Source organism: Ciconia boyciana, chromosome 4 (assembly GCF_034638445.1).
Source record: "Ciconia boyciana chromosome 4, ASM3463844v1, whole genome shotgun sequence".
Lineage (NCBI taxonomy): Eukaryota > Metazoa > Chordata > Aves > Ciconiiformes > Ciconiidae > Ciconia > Ciconia boyciana.
Genome location: NC_132937.1, coordinates 34,805,018 through 34,824,320, shown reverse-complemented (window position 1 = coordinate 34,824,320; position 19,303 = coordinate 34,805,018). Strand labels below are relative to the sequence as shown.

Sequence of the window (19,303 nt, the reverse complement as noted above, 5' to 3'; positions counted from 1 at the left end):
AATATGCAATCTGAATTTCCCCTGATGCAGCTTTAAGCAATTCCCTCGCATCCTATCACTGGGCACCAGAGAGAAGAGATCAGCACCTCCCTCTCCACTCCCCCTCATGAGGAAGTTGTAGACAGCAATGAGGTCACCCTTCAGTCTCCTCTTCTCTAAACTGAACAAACCTAGTATCCTCAGCCGCTCTTCATAAGTCATGCCCTCTAGGCCTTTCACCATCTTTGGTGCCCTCCTTTGGACACATTCTAATATTTTTGTATCCTTCTCATATTGTGGAGCCCAAAACTGCACACGGTACTTGAGGTGAGGCCACATCAGTGCTGAGTATAGTGGGACAATCACTTCTTTCAACCGGTTAGCTATACTGTGCTTAATGCACCCCAGGATATGGTTGGCCCTTTTGGCTGCCAGGGCACATTGTTGACTGATATTAAGCTTACCATCAACCAAAACCCCCAGATCCCTTTCTGCAGGGATGCACTCCAGCCTTTTGTCTCCCAGTCTATATGTACATTGAGGATTATACCATCCCAGGTGCAGAACACGGCATTTGTCCTTGTTAAATTTCATATGGTTGGTGATTGCCCAGTGCTCTAATCTATCAAGATCTCTCTGTAAGGTCTCTCTATCCTCAAGGGGATCAACAGCTCCTCCTAATTTAGTATTGTCGGCAAACTTACTTAGTGTGCACTCAACTCCTGTGTCCAGGTCATTGATAAAAACATTGATTTGAAAACAAAATCACCAAAGATTTTAAACTCAACCATTTCATGATGGGACTCCCCCTGGGAAACTGCCCTCAGGGACAAAGGAGCTGAACAGAGCTGGCAGCTCTGTTAAGGACATTTTTCTTAGAGCGCAAGAGCTCTCGATTCCCATGTGTAAGAAATCAGGCAAGGAAGGCAGGAGACCAGCATGGCTGAATAAGGACCTCCTGGTCAAACTAAAGTGTAAGAAGGAAATGCACAGGCAATGGAAGCAGGGACACGCATCCTGGGAAGAATATAGGGATACTGCCCAGGAGTGTACAGATGGGATCAGGAAAGCTAAGGCACAGTTGGAGCTCAGTTTGGCAAGGGATGCGAAGAATAATAAAAAGGGCTTTTACAGGTACGTTGGCCAGAAAAGGAAGATTAAAGAAAATGTACCCCCTCTGGTAAATAAGACGGGAGAGCTGGTGACAACCGACATGGAGAAGGCTGAGGTACTCAACAATTTTTTGCCTCAGTTTTCAATGGTAATCTCTCTTCCCACATCTCTCAAGCCCCTGAACCTCAGGGCAGGGACTGGGGGAACTGTAGGAGAAGATCAGGTTCAAGACCACCTGTGAGAGACTGAAAGAGTTAATGTTTCAAACATTGTGGCGACTTGAGGCGCTATTTGCATGGCGACGGCAGGTCGGAGAGCACAGGGTGGGGGAGAGCGAGAGCGGGATGTGGAGAGTGCGTCGGAGGATGCACGGTTCCGGGTTCTGCCGGACCTTACCATGTATGGCCAGAGGTCACACAGAGTTTATCTGAGGAAGGGGCTTGCAACCGCCTGAAAGACCCCTCGCGACCACCCCCCTCCCCCAGCGCCTGCACAGAAGATTGAGAACTTTCTAGAACAAGAACCATGTAAGTCCTGAAGGGGCATACCTGGAGGCGGGGATTAGCCTATAAAAGACATGCCCCCCCCCCAGGGAAGCGCGCGCGCCCACCACTGGAGGATTGCCACGTCTGTCATCGTTATCGCGGGATCCAAGGGTGGTGATACTTTTTCTTTCTCTTTCCTCCTCTCTTCTCCTTTCCTTTTCTTGCTTCTCTCTTCCTCTGCTCTTCCAATATATATGCAAGTTTGGGAAAAATTGTGACAGGTTGCCCGGAAAACAGCTCCATTGCCAAATCGCCTTTGTTCGTTCGTTAAGCTCGCCAGTTCGTTAAGTTTGTCCATTTGTGGAATTCGCCAGTTAATAAAGTTGCTGGCCAGACTGTTCCTCTGGGTCATTGTCGTGACTCTACCGACCACGCGGCTCTGCCGAGCAGAGATCGGCTTTCGTCGGTACACAAACAGTCGGGGAATCGAAAAGATTCACCCCTCTTGCAACCCACCGAGTGGGACGAGACACCACCTGAGGAACCTGAACATGCACAAGTCCATGGCACCCAATGAGATGCATCCCAGGCTCCTGAGGGATCTGGCAGATGTAGTTGCCAAGCCACTCTCCATCATATTTGAAAAGTCATGGCAGTCAGGCAAAGCCCCCAGTGACTGGAAAAAGAGAAACATCATGCCCATTTTTAAAAAGGGTAAAAAGGAAGACCCTGGGAACCACCGACCAGTCAGTCTCACCTCCCTGACCAGTAAGATCATGGAACAGGTCCTCCTGGAAGACACGTCAAAACATATGGAAGACAGGGAAGTGATTAGAGACAGCCAACATGCCTTCACCAAGGGCAAATCATGCCTGACTAATCTGGTGTCCTTCTACGATGGAGTGACTGCATCGGTGGACAAGGGAAGAGCTACAGATATAATCTATCTGGACTTCTGTAAGGCCTTTGATAGGGTCCCCCACAACATTCTTGCTGCTAAAATGGAGAGATATGGGTTTGACAGATGGACTGTTAGATGGATAAGGAATTGGCTCAATGGCTGCATCCAAAGAGTCACAGTCAATGGCTCAATGTGGAAACCAGTAAGGAGTGGTGTCCCTCAGGGGTCCATACTGGGACCAATACTATTTAATATCTTCATCAACAACATAGACAGTGGGATTGAGTGCACCTTCAGCGAGTTTGCAGATGACACCAAGCTGAGTGGTGCAGTTGATTCGCTTGAGGGAAGGGATGCCATCCAGAGGGACCTGGACAGGCTTGAGGAGTGGGCCCATGGGAACCTCCTGAAGTTCAACAAAGCCAAGTGCAAGGTCCTGCACCTGCATCGGGGCAATCCCCAATATCAATACAGACTGGGGGATGAATGGATTGAGAGCAGCCCTGAGGAGAAGGACTTGGGGATACTGGTGGATGAAAAATTGGACATGAGCCAGCAATGTGCGCTTGCTTCCCAGAAAGCCAATCATATCCTGGGCTGCATCAAAAGAAGCATGGCCAGCAGGTCGAGGGAGGTGATTCTCCCCCCCTACTCTGCTCTCCTGAGACCCCACCTGGAGTACTGCATCCAGCTTTGGGGTCCCCAGCACAAGAAAGACATGGACCTATTAGAGTGGGTCCAGAGGAGGGCCACAAAAATGATCAGAGGGCTGGAACATCTCTCCTATGAAGAAAGGCTGAGAGAGTTGGGGTTGTTCAGCCTGGGGAAGAGAAGGCTCTGGAGAGACCTTATTGCAGCCTTTCCATACTTATAAGAAAGATGAAGAGAGACTTTTTACCAGGGTCTGTAGTGACAGGACATGTGGCAATAGTTTTAAATTGAAAGAGGGTAGGTTTAGATTGGACATAAGGAGGAAATGTTTTACGATGAGGGTGGTGAGACACTGGAACAGGTTGCCCAGAGAGGTGGTAGATGCCCCATTTCTGGAAGTATTCAAGGTCAGGTTGGATGGGGCTTTGATCAACCTGATCTAGTGAAAGATGTGCCTGCCCATGGCAGGGGATTTGGACTTGATGATGCATTCTATGATTCTATGATCACTGTGGCCAAGACAGCCACCAATCATCACTTCACCCACGAGACCATCTCTATTTACGAACAGCAGGTCTAGGAGGGCACCTTTCCTTGTTGGCTCCCTTAGTACCTGTATCAAAATGCTTCAACGTGCTTCAGGAATTTCCTGGACCTGTTCGTGTCTGCTGTGTGATAGTCCCAGTTAACATCTGGGAATTTGAAGTTGCCCATAAGGACAAGGGTAATTGAACTATAGATTTCCCTTAATTCCTTATAGAATAATACGTCGGTGTCATCATTATGGCTGGGTGATCTACAGTAGACTCCCACAACAACATCTGCCTTCTTAGCTTTTCCCCCAGTCCTTACCCAGAGACTCTTAACCATGTCATCCTCAACTGCAAGCACTGTGCAGTCCAACCCCTCCTTTAGATACAGTGCTACCTGTCTGCCTCACCTGCCCTGCCTATCTCTCCTGAAGAGCCTATAACCATCCATCGCAGCACTCCAGTCACAGGACTCTTCTCACTAATTCTCAATTATGCCAATGATGTTGTAGCTCTGTGACTGAGCCAAAGCTTCTAGTTCCTCTTGTTTATTCCTCATACTGCGTGCATTAGTGTATAAACATTTCAAATGCGCTCCAGTGTACTCAGTACATCATAGAGCAGAGTGAAAGCCCTCACTAGCACACTGTCTCTCAAACATTGTCATGCCATCCCATAGCTTGTCACTAGTAAGCCTGATTTTATCTGTCCCCTCCTCTTCGAACCTAGTTTAAAGGTCTTTCAAATATAAAGATGATGTCAGGCATCTAAAACTGACATGACAACATGCCAGGAAGTGACACATGCCACTTCCTAGTGAGTGCAGGTATCAAGAGATCTTGGTAATCACTACCTTACCATGTTTCCTCTGTGGTATGATAGCCTCAGAGCCAGACTGGAGCCAAACATAGATGCTTAAGTATAAAAGGTTTATGCTTCCTAACTATAATGGTCTCCAAAACAGACGGTGGTATTCCTGTTCCTTCACAGGAAGGGTCAAACATCTTAAAGGACAGACAAAATAAAATGCCTCAAAGTCTCAGTCAAAGATAACCTCACTGCCAAGTGTTCAAGGGTCTGAGATATAAACGCCCACTACACCTAGCAATGCTGTAGAATACGATATACAGGGAAGAATGTTGACCTAGCTCCTACAAGCAGAAATATGTTGAAATACATTAATTCAAGCCTCTCTTTCATTCTCTCTTTCCCTTTTTTCAGAGTTCTCTGGTTTGTGAAACATAAAGAGGGCCAAAGTTTCAGTCCAAAAATCTACCTACCTAATGGCAAAGGTTTCTTTGTAAAACTACTTAATCAACCTGAACGATAAAATTGTTTGCTACTATTAAAATAAAGAAGGCCAGTAAAAAGCAAACAAGCCAAGAGTCTATTCATAGAGCATAGTTCTTTGCAGCAAAAATAACCAGTGGATAAGAAGGAACTAAGATAGCTGGAGACTACAGAGGTCAACTATAAAAATCTGGCTCAGCTGAACTGGGGCACAGGCAGTCCAAGAGGCACTGCATTTCTAGGAAGCCCTTATAGCTCACTCAGCAGCACAAGAGAACTGTGTTTCACAAATGCAGATATGCAGAGGCCACTTATGAGAAGAACACTAGGACTATTTTTCCCACAACCACAAAGATTTATTTAACACCCCCCCAACAAAAGCAGAAGTACAATACTGTCTCATTAAAAATGGCAATAAAAGTGTGAAGGCAAAAGAGACCACAATCACAAAAAGAAGAATGTTTTCTAGGACACTAGGACACCTTCTAGGGGCTGAAGAACAATTCTGTTGCCTTGCTGTTTTTATGTCTGGTTACATAAAGCCACAGGCTACATTTTTTAAATTTAGCACTTAATGCTGAAAACACATTAAAAAAATACAGTAGACCCATGAGAAGGAATGTACAGAAAAATGAAGAAAAACAAACAAACCTAGTCTTGAAACAACTTGTTGAGAAAGGAAGCTAACAAAAAGACAGCCTAATGATAAGAACATAAATGGACTCCTCCCATATTCAAGTAATGAAATACAGAGTTAAAATATGAAAGTCGGGAGAAAAAGATTAAAAAGAGTATCAACAGACCAAGTATTGTGAAAAAAAAATACAGCTGAATTAAATTGCTGAACACATGTTACCATGTACACAAAGATCAAAGAAAGCCTGAAGGCAGAAAAGACATAAGCAAAAAACTCCTAAGACAAGATAAAAACCAAGAGCGCCACAAAGAGTCAACTAAAACCAAAGAGGTGAGGGGAATGGTGAGCAGTGTGTCAAGAAGGCGGCAAACGTCAGGAAGAGCAAAAAGCAAGGAACTTCATATCTTTTTCACTTTTACACATTGAGCTAGATATTTCAGATTCTAAAAAAACCCCCAAAACCAAAAAACCCAAACCACACCCTACAGAACCTCAAACATAAGGACCTGTTAAACTAACCAGTGCAGAAATGCCTATATGTCCAAATATTCTTTCACATGACAAGGAGGAGGGAAAAGTCTGCACTGACATTAAGGTTCATGAAACATAGAAAGTTATGACAATGAAATTTACTCTTTTGGCCGTCAATTTTCTTCTCCAAACACGTTCTTTGTTTCCAATTATCCAAAGCACAGAAACATATCAGCACACTTGAACATACAGATGTATGTCCCCCAGAGCTACATGAGGGCTCCTAAGAGAAAGCCTTAGGCCTATTCTGAGACACATTATAGGTATACAGTATGGACTAAATCCACACACAAGAGGCTATATCAGTATAAAATTCCATCAGCTGAGTAAATTATTGCTATCTTAGTAAAGTATGGAGACACCTTGCTTTTTTTACTCAAGGTATTTTATTCATAATCCCACTGTAATGATCTTTTATACAATATGCACAATATAGATTACTTCATTGGATATTGTCTACCTGGACTTCAGTAGGGCCTTTGACACTGTCTCCCATAAGATCCTCATAGAGAAGCTGTTGATGTATGGGCTTGGACAGTGAGGCTGGTTGAAAAACTGACTGAATGGCCAGGTCCAGAGGGTGGTGATCAGTGGCACAAAGTCTAGATAGAGGCGGTGGACCCCAGGGGTCAATACTGGATCTGATCCTGTTCAACATCTTCATTAATGATCTGGATGAGGGGGGCAGAGTGTACCCTCAACAAGTTTGCTGATAACACAAAACTGAGAGGAGTGGTGGATACACCAGAGGGTTGTGCTGCCATCCAGAGGGACCTCGACAGGCTGGAGAAATGGGCTGACAGGATCCTCATACAGTTCAGTAAGAGGAGGTGCAAAGTCCTGCACCTGAGGAGGAACAACCCCATGCACCAATATATGCAGGGGCTGCCTGGCTGGAAAGCAGCTTGGCAGAAAAGGACCTGGGGGTCCTGGTGGACACCATGTTGAACATGAGCCAGCAATGTGCCATTGCAGCAGAGAAGACCAACAGCATCCTGTGCTGCCTTAGGAGGAGTGTTGCCAGCAGGTCGAGGGAGGTGATCCTTTCCTTCTGCTCAGCACTGGTGAGGCCACACCTGGAGTCCTATGTCCAGTTCTAGGCTCCTCAGTACAAGAGATAATGGACATACTGGAGAGAGTCCAGAGAAGGGCCACGAAGATGATTGAAGGGACTGGAGCATCTCTCCTATGAGGAAAGGCGGAGAGAGCTGGGACTGTTTAGCCTGGAGAAGAGAAGGCTCAGGGGGATCTTATCCATGGATAGAAATACCTGAAGGGAGGGTGCAAAGAAGATGGATCCAGGCTCTGGTGCCCAGTGGCAGGACAAGAGGCAATGGGCACAAACGGAAACACAGGAGGTTCTGTCTGAACATCAGGAAACACTTTTTCACTGTGAGGGTGACTGAGCACTGGAACAGGTTGCCCAGAGAGGTTGTGGAATCTCCATCCTTGGAGATATTAAAAAAAAAATAATCTAAATATGGTCCTGGGGAACTGGCTGTAGTTGGCCCTGCTTGAGCAGGGGGATTGGACCAGACGACCTCTGGAGGTCCCTGACAATCTCAACCATTCTGTGATTCATTTGCAATATTTTGATAACTGTATTACAGTCAACCAGGTGGGAAAAGTTATGTGACTTTTCATACTATGCACCTTTGATTGCTGTTTCTTTAATTACATTTTAAAAACCTCAACAAATATACTACATAGAAAAAACAAGATTCTCTTAGAAAGCATCATTTAAAAGGAGCATTTTATTGCAATAACTGAGAGGTAGATGTGGAGATTTATTAAATGTTTCAAAACTTTGGGGCAAAATGGTCCCATAATACTCACCTGGATCTCTTTCATGCCATGGCCGACTCCCAGCAGCTGGTGAATTTGGAGAAGGATAAAAGTCTCCTGTTGGGCTTGGGTCCATATTTTCATCTATGGAAATAGTTTTGGACTGCTTGCTGTTGACATAATGAAAGATTCGACAGTAAATATGATATGCAGATAGTAGTGGTACATTTGCATTTCAACAATTGTGGTCTTTGGATTTCAAGAACTGTTTCAACAAAAAGTAACCCAGGCATAAAAAGCAAAAAGTTGCAAATTTTAAATCTGACACATTTTAATATTACATATATGTTGTGGTTTAGCCCCAGTTGGCAATTAAGTACCACACAGATGCTCGCTCACCCTCCCCCCTGGTGGGATGGGGGAGAATACTGGAAGAGCAAAAGTAAGAAAACTTGTGGGTTGAGATAAGAACAGTTTAATAATTGGAACAACAAAATAACAACAACAACAACAACGACAACAATAATAAATTGTATATAATTGTATATAATAATAATAAATTGCACTATACCAGCTACTAGGAAGAAAATTAACTCTATCCCAGCCGAAACCAGGACAATATGTTATGTAATAGTGACTAATGCAGGTATGCCCTTACATTTATCATGTCTTTACATTTTGGACATGGCATGACTGGATGATATACATAACCCCTATAGGTTCTAAGTCTACCAGCATTCAGTTACACAACCAAGGATCCAGTTCCTGTGACATGCTATAAAATGGTTTGTACTGGGTCTGGCTGGAATGGAGTTAATTTTCTTCATAGCAGCCTGCATGGTGCTGTGTTTTGGATTTGTAACCAAAACAGTGTGTTAACAGTGCGTTAAACACCAATGTTTTAGCTATTGCTGAACAGTGCTTGCACAGCGCCAAGGCCTTCTCTGTTTCTCTCTCTGCCCCCACAACGAGTAGGCTGGGGGGTGGGAAAGAGGTTGGGAGGGGACACAGCCAGGACAGCTGACCCAAATTGACCAAAGAGCTATTCCATACCATGTAATGCCAACTGGGGGGGTGGGAGTTTTTCCAAAGTAGCCATTGCTCGGAGACTGTCTGAGCATCGGTCTGCTGGTGGTGAGTGAATTTTTTTGCATGACTTATTTCTTTTAGGTTTTTTTCCTTCACTTATTAAACTGTCTTTATCTCGACCCACAAGTTTTTTGTCCTCTCTCTTGCTCTTCCAATTCTCTCATGCATCCCACTGTCAGGGGGAGTGAGCGAGTGACGGGGTGGAGGCTTACCTGCCAGTCAGGGTCAACTCACCACAGTCCTTTTTGGTGCCCAATGTGTGGCCAAAGAGTTTTGAGATAACGATAGATTTGATCGAGGTGTGCTAGATGGAATTTATAGTTGTGATACCTGTTTAGCTGTTGCTTGGCAAGTTGTTACTTGCTGTTGCTGGTCACGATGTTGACTTATTTGTTCTCAACACTGGTTTATGTTTCCTTACCTGCTCTGTGGCATGCTCCCTCTCTTGCTGTACATCAAATTTCACAGCTTGTTAATGGCTGCTTTTGGCATTTGCAGTTTTCTGTGCTGTTTATCACTTTGTTTTGCTTTGCCTGGGAGAGCTATGATAAAAGCACTGGCCTTGAGCCTAATCTGGTGTTTGGGTCCTGCACTGCTTCCATCTCAGTACTCCAGGAACCATCTCGTGGAGACAATTAACAATTGCACCTTTCTCCTCTTCTCTTCTGGGAACCACTTTGTGGGGGAAACAAAGAATGGCACCTGCCCCTTCTTCTCCTCCCAGGTAGATACTTCCTGCCTTGTTACAATGGCTGTTCAGTTTCTTGAACATCTTTGGGCAACCAGAATGCTCGTATTGGTGTGTGCCATGAATCTGATTCTGGCTTTTCCTAAGGTTACCCAAGTGGTTGGGAATGCCACACAAGGATGTGCCCTGTGGCAGTTGAGTCATGGGTGGCAAGGTGTGTGGGAGATTTTGGGCAGGTACCTAGAGCGTTTTCACCTCCAATGGTCTGGGGCTTCACACACGAACAGACGTGGAACCCTGTTGAAGTGGCAGACCGCTTGAAGAAAGGATGCTTTGCCTATGCCAAAGAGACACAATGTCTTGCACTGTGCTGGGGCCTGGCCTATACCTACCGAGCCTCTGTTCAGCACCCTCAAGGGAGCAAGAGGGTCTCTGGATCTGAGGACATATAAACGGACACTGTGGCTAAACCAGAGACCCAACCCTCAACTATAACAGTCGCTCCTATAGTCAAGAAGAAACAATGGAAGCAGAAGTCAACTTGGTTAGTCAGGGAGGAAGCAGCTCCTCCTAAGAGGGAGCAGGAGGGAGAATCAGAAGAGGCAGCCTGTTCTGCAGCAGAGCAGCCACAAGAACAGGAGAGGGAAGAGACAGAAATCATAAATGAGTCAGAAACCACCCAGTCTCTATCCCTGAGTGAGCTGCAAGATATGCGGAAAGACTACAGCCATCATCCAGGTGAACAAGCTATCACCTGGTTGCTCCAATGCTGGGATACTGGGACCAACAGTCAGGAATTAGAGGGTAAGGAAACCCAGCAACTGGGATCCCTAACTAGGGACCGGGGAATGGACAAAAGGATCAGAAGAGGGGCGACAATCCACAGCCTCTGGAGATGGCTCCTGTCAAGCATGAAGGCAAGGTTTTGGGAAGCCAGTTTTGTTGAATATCTTTATCGATGATCTGGATGAGGTGATCGAGTGCACCCTCAGTACATTTGCAGATGACACCAAGTTGGGCGGGAGTGTTGATCTGCTTGAGGGGAGGAAGGCTCTACAGAGGGACCTGGACAGGCTGGATCAATGGGCTGAGGCCAATTGTATGAGGTTCAACAAGGCTAAGTGCCAGGTCCTGCACTTGGGTCACAACAACCCCATGCAACGCTACAGGCTTGGGAAAGAGTGGCTGGAAAGCTGCCCAGCAGAAAAGGACCTGGGGGTGTTGGTTGACAGCCGCCTGAATATGAGCCAGCAGTGTGCCCAGGTGGCCAAGAAAGCCAATGGCATCCTGGCTTGTATCAAAAACAGTGTGGCCAGCAGGACTAGGGAAGTGATTGTGCCCCTGTACTCGGTACTGGTGAGGCCGCACCCCGAATACTGTGTTCGGTTTTGGGCCCCTCACTACAAGAGAGACATTGAGGTGCTGGAGCGTGTCCAAAGAAGGGCAACGAAGCTGGTGAAGGGTCTAGAGCAGAAGTCTTATGAGGAGTGGCTGAGGGAACTGGGGTTGTTTAGTCTGGAGAAAAGGAGGCTGAGGGGAGACCTTATCGCTCTCTACAACTACCTGAAAGGAGGTTGTAGAGAGGTGGGGGTCGGTATCTTCTCTCAAGTAGCAAGTGATAGGACGAGAGGAAATGACCTCAAGTTGCACCAGGGGAGGTTTAGATTGGATATTAGGAAATTTTACTTCACTGAAAGGGTGGTCAAGCATTGGAACAGGCTGCCCAGGGAAGTGGTTGAGTCACTATCCATGGATGTATTTAAAATAAGTGTAGAAGTGGTGCTTAGGGACATGGTGTAGTGGTGGTCTTGGTAGTGTTAGGTTTAAGGTTGGACTTGATGATCTTAAGGGTCTTTTCCAACCTAAATGATTCTATGTATTGGGTCTGGCTGAGATGGAGTTAATTTTCCCTGTGCCTGTACTTTCCCTGTGACCAGGAACAGGAATAGAGGGTCCCTGCCTTTGGCCAGGAGGAGGAAAGGGATGACTGAGTATACTGGACCATCAGGCCCACATAAGTATAAAGCTTTGGTAGACACCGGTGCACAGTGTACACTGGTGCCATCAGGGTATAGAGGCACAGAACCTATCTGGAACTCTGGAGTGACAGGGGGATGTCAAGAATTGTCTGTATTGGAAGCTGAGGTGAGCTTAACAGGGGAGAAGTGGGAAAAGCACCCCATTGTGACCGACCCAGAGGCCCCTTGTATCCTTGGCATAGACTACTTCAGGAGAGGCTACTTCAAGGACCCAAAAGAGTACCGATGGGTTTTTGGTGTAGCCACTGTGAACACAGAGAAGATCAAACAGCTATCTACCCTGCCTGGCCTCTCGGAAGATTCCTTTGTTGTGGGATTGCTGTAAGTTGAAGAACAGCAGGTGCCAGGACAGTGGCAGACAGGTGCCAGGACAGGTGCCAGAACAGATTGCTACCAGGACAGTGCACTGGTGGCAATATCGCACCAAATGAGACTCTCTGGCTCCCATCCATGAGCTGATTCATCAATTGGAGAGCCTAGACTCAGCAAGACTCAGCTCACCTTTCAGCTCACCAAGAATCAGCTCAGCAAGAATCAGCAAGACTCGCTCACCTTTTAATAGTCCCATATCACAGAATCACAGAATCACAGAATCGTATAGGTTGGAAAAGACCTTTAAGACCTTTATGGCCAGTGTAAAAGTCTGACAGAGGGTGGAGGTTAACAGTAGACTATCGTGGCCTGAATGAAGTCACGCCACCACTGAGTGCTGCTGTACCAGACATATTAGAGCTCCAATATGAACTGGAGTCAAAGGCAGCCAAGTGGTATGCTACAACTGACATTGCCAATGTGTTTTTCTCAATTCCTTTGGCAGCAGAATGCAGGCCACATTTTGCTTTCACGTGGAGGGGTATCCAATACACCTGGAATCGACTGCCCCAGGGGTGGAAACACAGCCCTACCATTTGTCATGGACTAATCCAGACTGCACTGGAAAAGGGTGATGCCCCTGAACATCTACAATACATTGATGACATCATCGTGCGGGGCAACAAGGCAGAAGAAGTGTTTGAGAAGGGAAAAAGAGTAATTTAGATTCTTCTGAAAGCTGGTTTCACCATAAAGAAAAGCAAGGTCAAGGGACCTGCACAGGAGATCCAGTTCTTGGGAATAAAATGGCAGGATGGATGCCGTCATGTGCCTATGGATGTGGTCAACAAGATAGCAACTATGTCTCCACCAGCTAACAAGAAAGAAACACAAGCTTTCTTAGGCCTTGTGGGGTTCTGGAGAATGCATATTCCAGGTTATAGTCAGTTTGTGAGCCCTCTCTATCGAGTAACTTGAAAGAAGAACTATTCTGAGTGGGGCCTTGAGCAACAACAGGCCTTTGAGCAGATCAAACAGGAGATAGCTCATGCAGTAGCTCTTGGGCCTGTCCGGACAGGACCAACTGTGCAAAATGTACTCTACACTTCAGCTGGGGAGCAGGGTCTCACCTGGAGCCTCTGGCAGAAAACACCAGGAGAAACCCGAGGTCAACCATTAGGGTTTTGGAGCCGGGGGTATCGAGGATCAGAGGCCCACTACACCCCAACCAAAAGACTGGGAGATATAATGGACTATTAAAGACTACGTTGAGAGTGTTGGGCAATGGGGCATGGAAGCACTGGGATATAAATTTAGCAGAAGCCACTTGGCTGGTTAATACCTGAGGATCTGCTAACCATCCTGGTCCTGCCCAAGCAAAATCCCTACATACTGTGGGAGGAGATAAGGTCCCCGTAGTGCACATAGGGAAGTGGCTGGGGAAGGCAGTGTGGATTGCTCCTCCCTTGGGAAAAGGCAAACCCATTTGTGGGATCTTTTTCGCTCAAGGACCTGGGTGTACTTGGTGGGTAATGCAGAAGAATGGGGAGACCCAGTATGTGCCTCAAGGAGATTTAACCTTGGGGGAAAATAATCTGTGATGTGAGTTGTATGTTGTAGGAAGTAACGTAGCAGGAACAACTTGAACTGATGAAGAGTTAGTTTTGCAAGGAACCGAGCGAGTGCAACGATGACCCAAACCAAGTCAGTGTTGGCACCCAACAATTGAACATACTGCTTCTCCTGTCCTGAGCACCCACCTTGACAGATGGGGCCCAAGTCATAGCCTGTTCTTATGAACATATGGAGGAGTGGAGGAAGCCCATGGAATTGGAGAGTAATATCTATCTGTTAAAGGACAGGGGATAGTAGTTAATGAGAATGTATAAATCTGTATGTTGGGTATAAAGATGGTTTAAGTATGTAGTATAAGTTGTAAGTGTTGGTAAGAAGGGATTTCAGTAATGAGAATACAATGGGATGATTAGAAGATATATATATATATATTTATATATATGGGTTATGTGGGACCTGAGCATGACGCAAATGGTATGGAATAAGGGAGGTTGTATTGGGTCTGGCTGAGATGGAGTTAATTTTCCCCATAGCAGCCCTCATAGTGCTGTGCTTTGTATTGGTAACTAGAAAGGTGTTGATAACACACCAGTGTTTTGGCTACTGCTGAGCAGTGCTCCCACAGCATCAAGGCTGTCTCTCCAACATTTGCCCCCCCTCACCAGTAGGCCCCAGCCTGGTGGGCAAGATCTTGGGAGGGGACATAGCCAGAACAGCTGACCCAAACTGACCAAAGGGATATTCCATACCATATGATGTCTGCTCAGCAATAAAAGCTAAGAGAAAGGAGGAGGAGGGGGGGCATTCGTTATTTATGATGTTTGTCTTCTGGAGCAACTGCTATGTGTACTGAAGCCCTGCTTCCCGGGAAGTGGCTGGACATTGCCTGCTGATGGGAAGTAGAGAATAAATCTTTTGTTTTCCTTTTGCTTCCGCGTGCAGCCTTTGCTTTTGCTTTTATTAAACTGCCCTTATCTCGATCCACAAGCCTTTCGTTATATTTTCTCTCCCCTGTCCAGCTGAGGAGGGGGAGTGATAGAGCAGCTTTGGTGGGCACCTGGTGTGCAGCCGGGGTCAACCCACCACAGATTCTAAGGTATCCCCTCAAGGAAGATCTTGTAAACTACCGAGTCAGGTGGACCACTAATGAGGAAGTTATCCAGTATCTGAGGGAATTAGCAGTGGTGGAGGTGGTCTACAGCAACCTGGACAATAACCCGGCCTCCAAAGACCCAGATGAAGTCCAGTGCACACAGTCCATATGGTAGAAGTTTGTACAGAGCGCACTGACATCGTACACCAGCTCCCTGCAGATAATGGATTGGACAGACATCAAGGCACCAACTGTGGATAGACTGGCCTGCCAGCTCTGGTGATTCGAAGAGAATCTCTCTTCCTCCCCAACCCTATAAGCCTATGTCTCGGCTGTGAAGAAACTGTCCCAACAGGTTCAGCAATTTAAAGATAATATCTCTTCCTCCTTGCCCCTACAAGCCAGCGTCTCAGCTATCAAGAGTGCCATATGGAGTCAGCATTTGTCTGCTCAAGGGTGACACCGCATGCCACCCTGTGATTCCATCTGTGCGACACAGGGAGGACATGAGGAAGCAGGATGCACCTACCTCGAATGTAGAAGCTCGGGTATGTGAACTGTGAGGAAAAATAGCAGCCAAAAAGGGTCCATCCAGGAAGATTACTGCTCCTGTTGCTGTTGTGCAATTCAGCAGACAGTAGAAGAAGGGCTGATCCTCCTTCTAATCCTAATGAAGGGACTTCTGGTTTGCAATTACAGGAGTCACATAATGAATGCTCTGACCAGGAACAGAGGGGCCCTGCCTCCAGCCAGGCAGAGGAAAGGGACAAACAGGTTTACCAGACTATGTGGATTTGATGGCCTGGCACATCAGACCCACAGGAGTATAAGGCTCTTGTAGACACCGGTGCACAGTGTACCCTAATGCCATCAGGATACAAGAGGGAAGAACCCATCTGTATTTCTGGAGTGACAGGGGGATCCCAACATTTGTCTGTCTTGGAGGCTGAGGTGAGCCTAACTGGGAATAAGTGGCAAAAGCACCCCATTGTGACTGGCCCAGAGGCTCCATGTATCCTTGGCATAGACTGCCTCAGGAGAGGGTACTTCAAGGACCCAAAAGGGTACCAGTGGGCTTTTGGTATAGCTGCCTTGAGTATGGAGAAAATTAAAAAGCTGTCTACCTTGCCCGGTCTTTTGGAGGATCCTTCTGTTGTGGGGTTGCTGAGGGTTGAAGAACAACAGGTGCCAATTGCTATCATGACAGTGCACCAGTGGCAATATTACACCAGCCGACTCCCTGGTTCCCATCCATGAGCTGATTTGTTGACTGGAGAGCCAAGGAGTAATCAGCAAGACTTGATCACCCTTTAACAGTCCCATATGGCCAGTGTAAAAGTCTGACGGAGGGTGGAGGCTAACAGTAGATTGCCATTGCTGAGTGCTGCTGTACTGGGCATGCTAGAACTCCAGTATGAACTGGAGTCAAAGGCAGCCAAGTGCTATGCTTCAAATGATATTGCTAATGCATTTTTCTCAGTTCCTTTTGCAGCAGAGTACAGGTCACAGTTTTGATGTGGAGGGGTGTCCAATATACTTGGAACCAACTGCTCCAGGGGTAGAAGCACAGCCCATGGACTGATACAGACTGCACTGGAACAGGGTGAAGCCCCTGAACACCTACAATATATTGATGAGATCATCATATGGGGCAACACAGGAAAGGAAGTGATTGTGAAAAGGAAAAGAAAAATCCAAATCCTTCTGAAATATGGTTTTGCCATAAAACAGAGCAAGGTCAAAAGACTTAAAAGGCAGCTACAAAGAGAATGGAGGCTCTCTCTTCACAAGGAGCAACCAAGGGGCAATGGGTACAAGTTGCACCAGGAGAGGTTTCATCTTGACACAAGAAAAATTGTTTACAGTAAGAACAATCATTCACTGGAAAAACCTCCCCAGGGATGTGGTAGATTCCTCATCACCAGAGGTTTTCAAGATGTGATTGGACCGGGTGCTAGATAATCTCATCTAGGCTCCCTTTCCCACAAAAGGTTGGACCAGATGATCTTTTGAGGTCCCTTCCAACCTGGGCTGTTCTACGATTCTATGACCTGCAGAAGACATCCAGTTTTGGGGAATAAAATTGCAAGATGGGCATCATTGTATTCCAATGGATGTGATCAATAAGATAACAGCCATGTTCCCACCAGCTAACAAAAAAGAAACACAAGGTCTTCTAGGTGTTGTGGGTTTCTGGAGACTGCATATTCTAGGTTACAGCAAGCTTGTGTGCTCTCTCTATTGAGTGACCTGAAAGAACTGTTTCAACTGGGGCCCTGAGTAGCAATAAGCCTTTGAACAGATCAAACAGGAGACAGTTTGTACAGTAGCCCTTGGGACGGTCTGGACAGGACAAGATTTTAGAAAGCTGGTCTACACAGCTGGGGAGCATGGCCTCAACTGGAGCCTCTGGCAGAAAGCACCCAGAGAGACTCAAAGTTGACCCCTAGGGTTTTGGAGCCGGGGGTATAGAGGAGCCAAGGCCCACTACACCCCGACTGAAAAGGAGATACTAGCAGCATATGAAGGGGCTTGAGCCACTTCAGAAGTAGTCGATACAGAAGCACAGCTCCTCTTAGCACCACAATTGCCTGTACTGCAGTGGATGTTCAAAGGAAGGGTCTCCACTACACATGCAACCAAGGCTATGTGGAGTAAGTGGGTAGTGTTGATCATGCAATGGGCTCAAATGGGGAACTCCAACTGCCCAGGAATCCTGGAAGAGATCATGGACTGGTGTTGTAGGTTAACCCCAGTTAGCAGATAAGCCCCACATAGCTGCTTGCTCACTCTCCCCCAGCAGGATGAGGGAGAGAATCAGAAGGGTAAAAGCAAGAAAACTTGTGGATTGAGATAAAGACAGTTTAATAGGGAAAGCAAAAGCTGTGTGTGCAAGTAAAGCAAAATAAGGAATTCATTCACTACTTCCCATCGGCAGGCAGATATTTAGCCATCTCCAGGAAAGCAGGGCTTCATCATACATAACGGTTACTTGGGAAGACAAACAACATAACTCCGTATGTCCCTCTCTTCCTTCTTCTTCCCCCAGCTTTTATTGCTGAGCATGATGTCATATGGTATGGAATATCCCTTTGGTCAGTTGGGGTCAGCTGTCCCAGATGTGTCCCCTCCCAACTTCTTGTGCACCCCCAGCCTACCCACTGGTGAGGCAGCGTGAGAAGCAGAAAAGGCCTTGATGCTGTGTAAGCACTGTTCAGCAATAACTAAACCATCCCTGTGTTATCAACACTGTTTTGGTCACAAATCAAAAGCATAGCCCCATACTAGCTACTATGAAGAAAATTAACTCTATCCCAGCCAAAACCAGTACAACTGGCAAGAAGGCAGAGATTTTGGAGCACTTCCCAGGGAGGTTACTCATGCCAAGGAGGCCCCACTGTATAATAAATTACCAGAAAAAGAGAAGCAATATGCTCTCTTTACTGATGGGTCCTGTCATATTGTGGGAAACCATCAGAGTTGGAAAGCTGCTGTGTGACATCCCACACAACTAATCACTAGGCTGCTAGAATTGAAGTGGCTCAGGTGGACCTGGACTTGGAATGTAAGGGTGTAATTCGTAGCTTGGTGGGGCCATGATACATGAGGACATCATGGATACATCATATCGATGATACATCAAGAGGTGCAATGTACAGATGGGGTTGTAACTGAGGGGCGGACATGACCATCGACATCATTGCACAGGCTATCCATGAATGAGAAATATGCGCCATAAGCAAGCAAGCTGTCCTGGTTTCGGCTGGGATAGAGTTAATTTTCTTCCTAGTAGCTGGTATAGTGCGGTGCTTTGGATTTTAGTATGAGAATAATATTGATAACACGCTGATGTTTTGGCTGTCGCTAAGCGGTATTTACATTGGTCAAGGACTTTTTTTTTCCTCAGCTCCCCATGCTCTGCCAGGTGCCCAAGAAATGGGAGGGGGCACAGCCAGGATAGTTGATCCAAACTGACCAAAGGGCTATTCCATACCATATGATGTCATGCCCAGTATATAAACTGGGGGAGTTGGCCAGGGGGTAGGGATCACTGCTCGGGGACTGGCTGGGCATCGGTCGGCAGGTGGTGAGTGGTTGTATAATATTTTTATTTTATTTTATTATTTTTTTTTTCTTTTTCACTCCCTTGGGTTTTGTTCCTCTCTCTCTCTCTCATTGTATTCCTTCTCATTATAATTCATTATTATTATTATTATTATTTTGTTCCAATTATTAAACTGTTCTTATCTCAACCCACGAGTTTTCTTACTTTTGCTCTTCCGATTCTCTCCCCCATCCCACCGGGGGGGAGTGAGCGAGCGGCTGCGTGGTGCTTAGTCGCCAGCTGGGGCTAAACCACGACACAAGCCCAGCAGGTAAAGCCTCCCTGGCATAGAGGACGGTGGCTGCGATATCAATATGGTGAGGCCTGGCAGATTGATTATATCACATGGCCACAAACACACCAAAGCAAGTGCAATGTGTTTACAGTGGTGGAAGTGATTACCGGATGGCTGGAAGCATACCCTATTACCCATACCATCACCCAAAACACCATCCTGGGCCTTGAAAAACAAATTCTGTGGTGACACTGGAACCCAGAAA

General features: G+C 46.4%; 1 protein-coding gene across 1 annotated transcript in view; it reads right to left on the bottom strand.

Moving 5' to 3' along the window:
• Positions 1-19,303, bottom strand: part of LOC140650715 (nuclear factor 1 B-type-like) — a 220,449-nt gene that overhangs the window by 47,237 nt on the left and 153,909 nt on the right. The window contains exon 6 of the mRNA XM_072859418.1: positions 7,954-8,072. Coding sequence (XP_072715519.1) covers positions 7,954-8,072 — 119 coding nt within the window. The remainder of the gene's footprint in view (positions 1-7,953; positions 8,073-19,303) is intronic.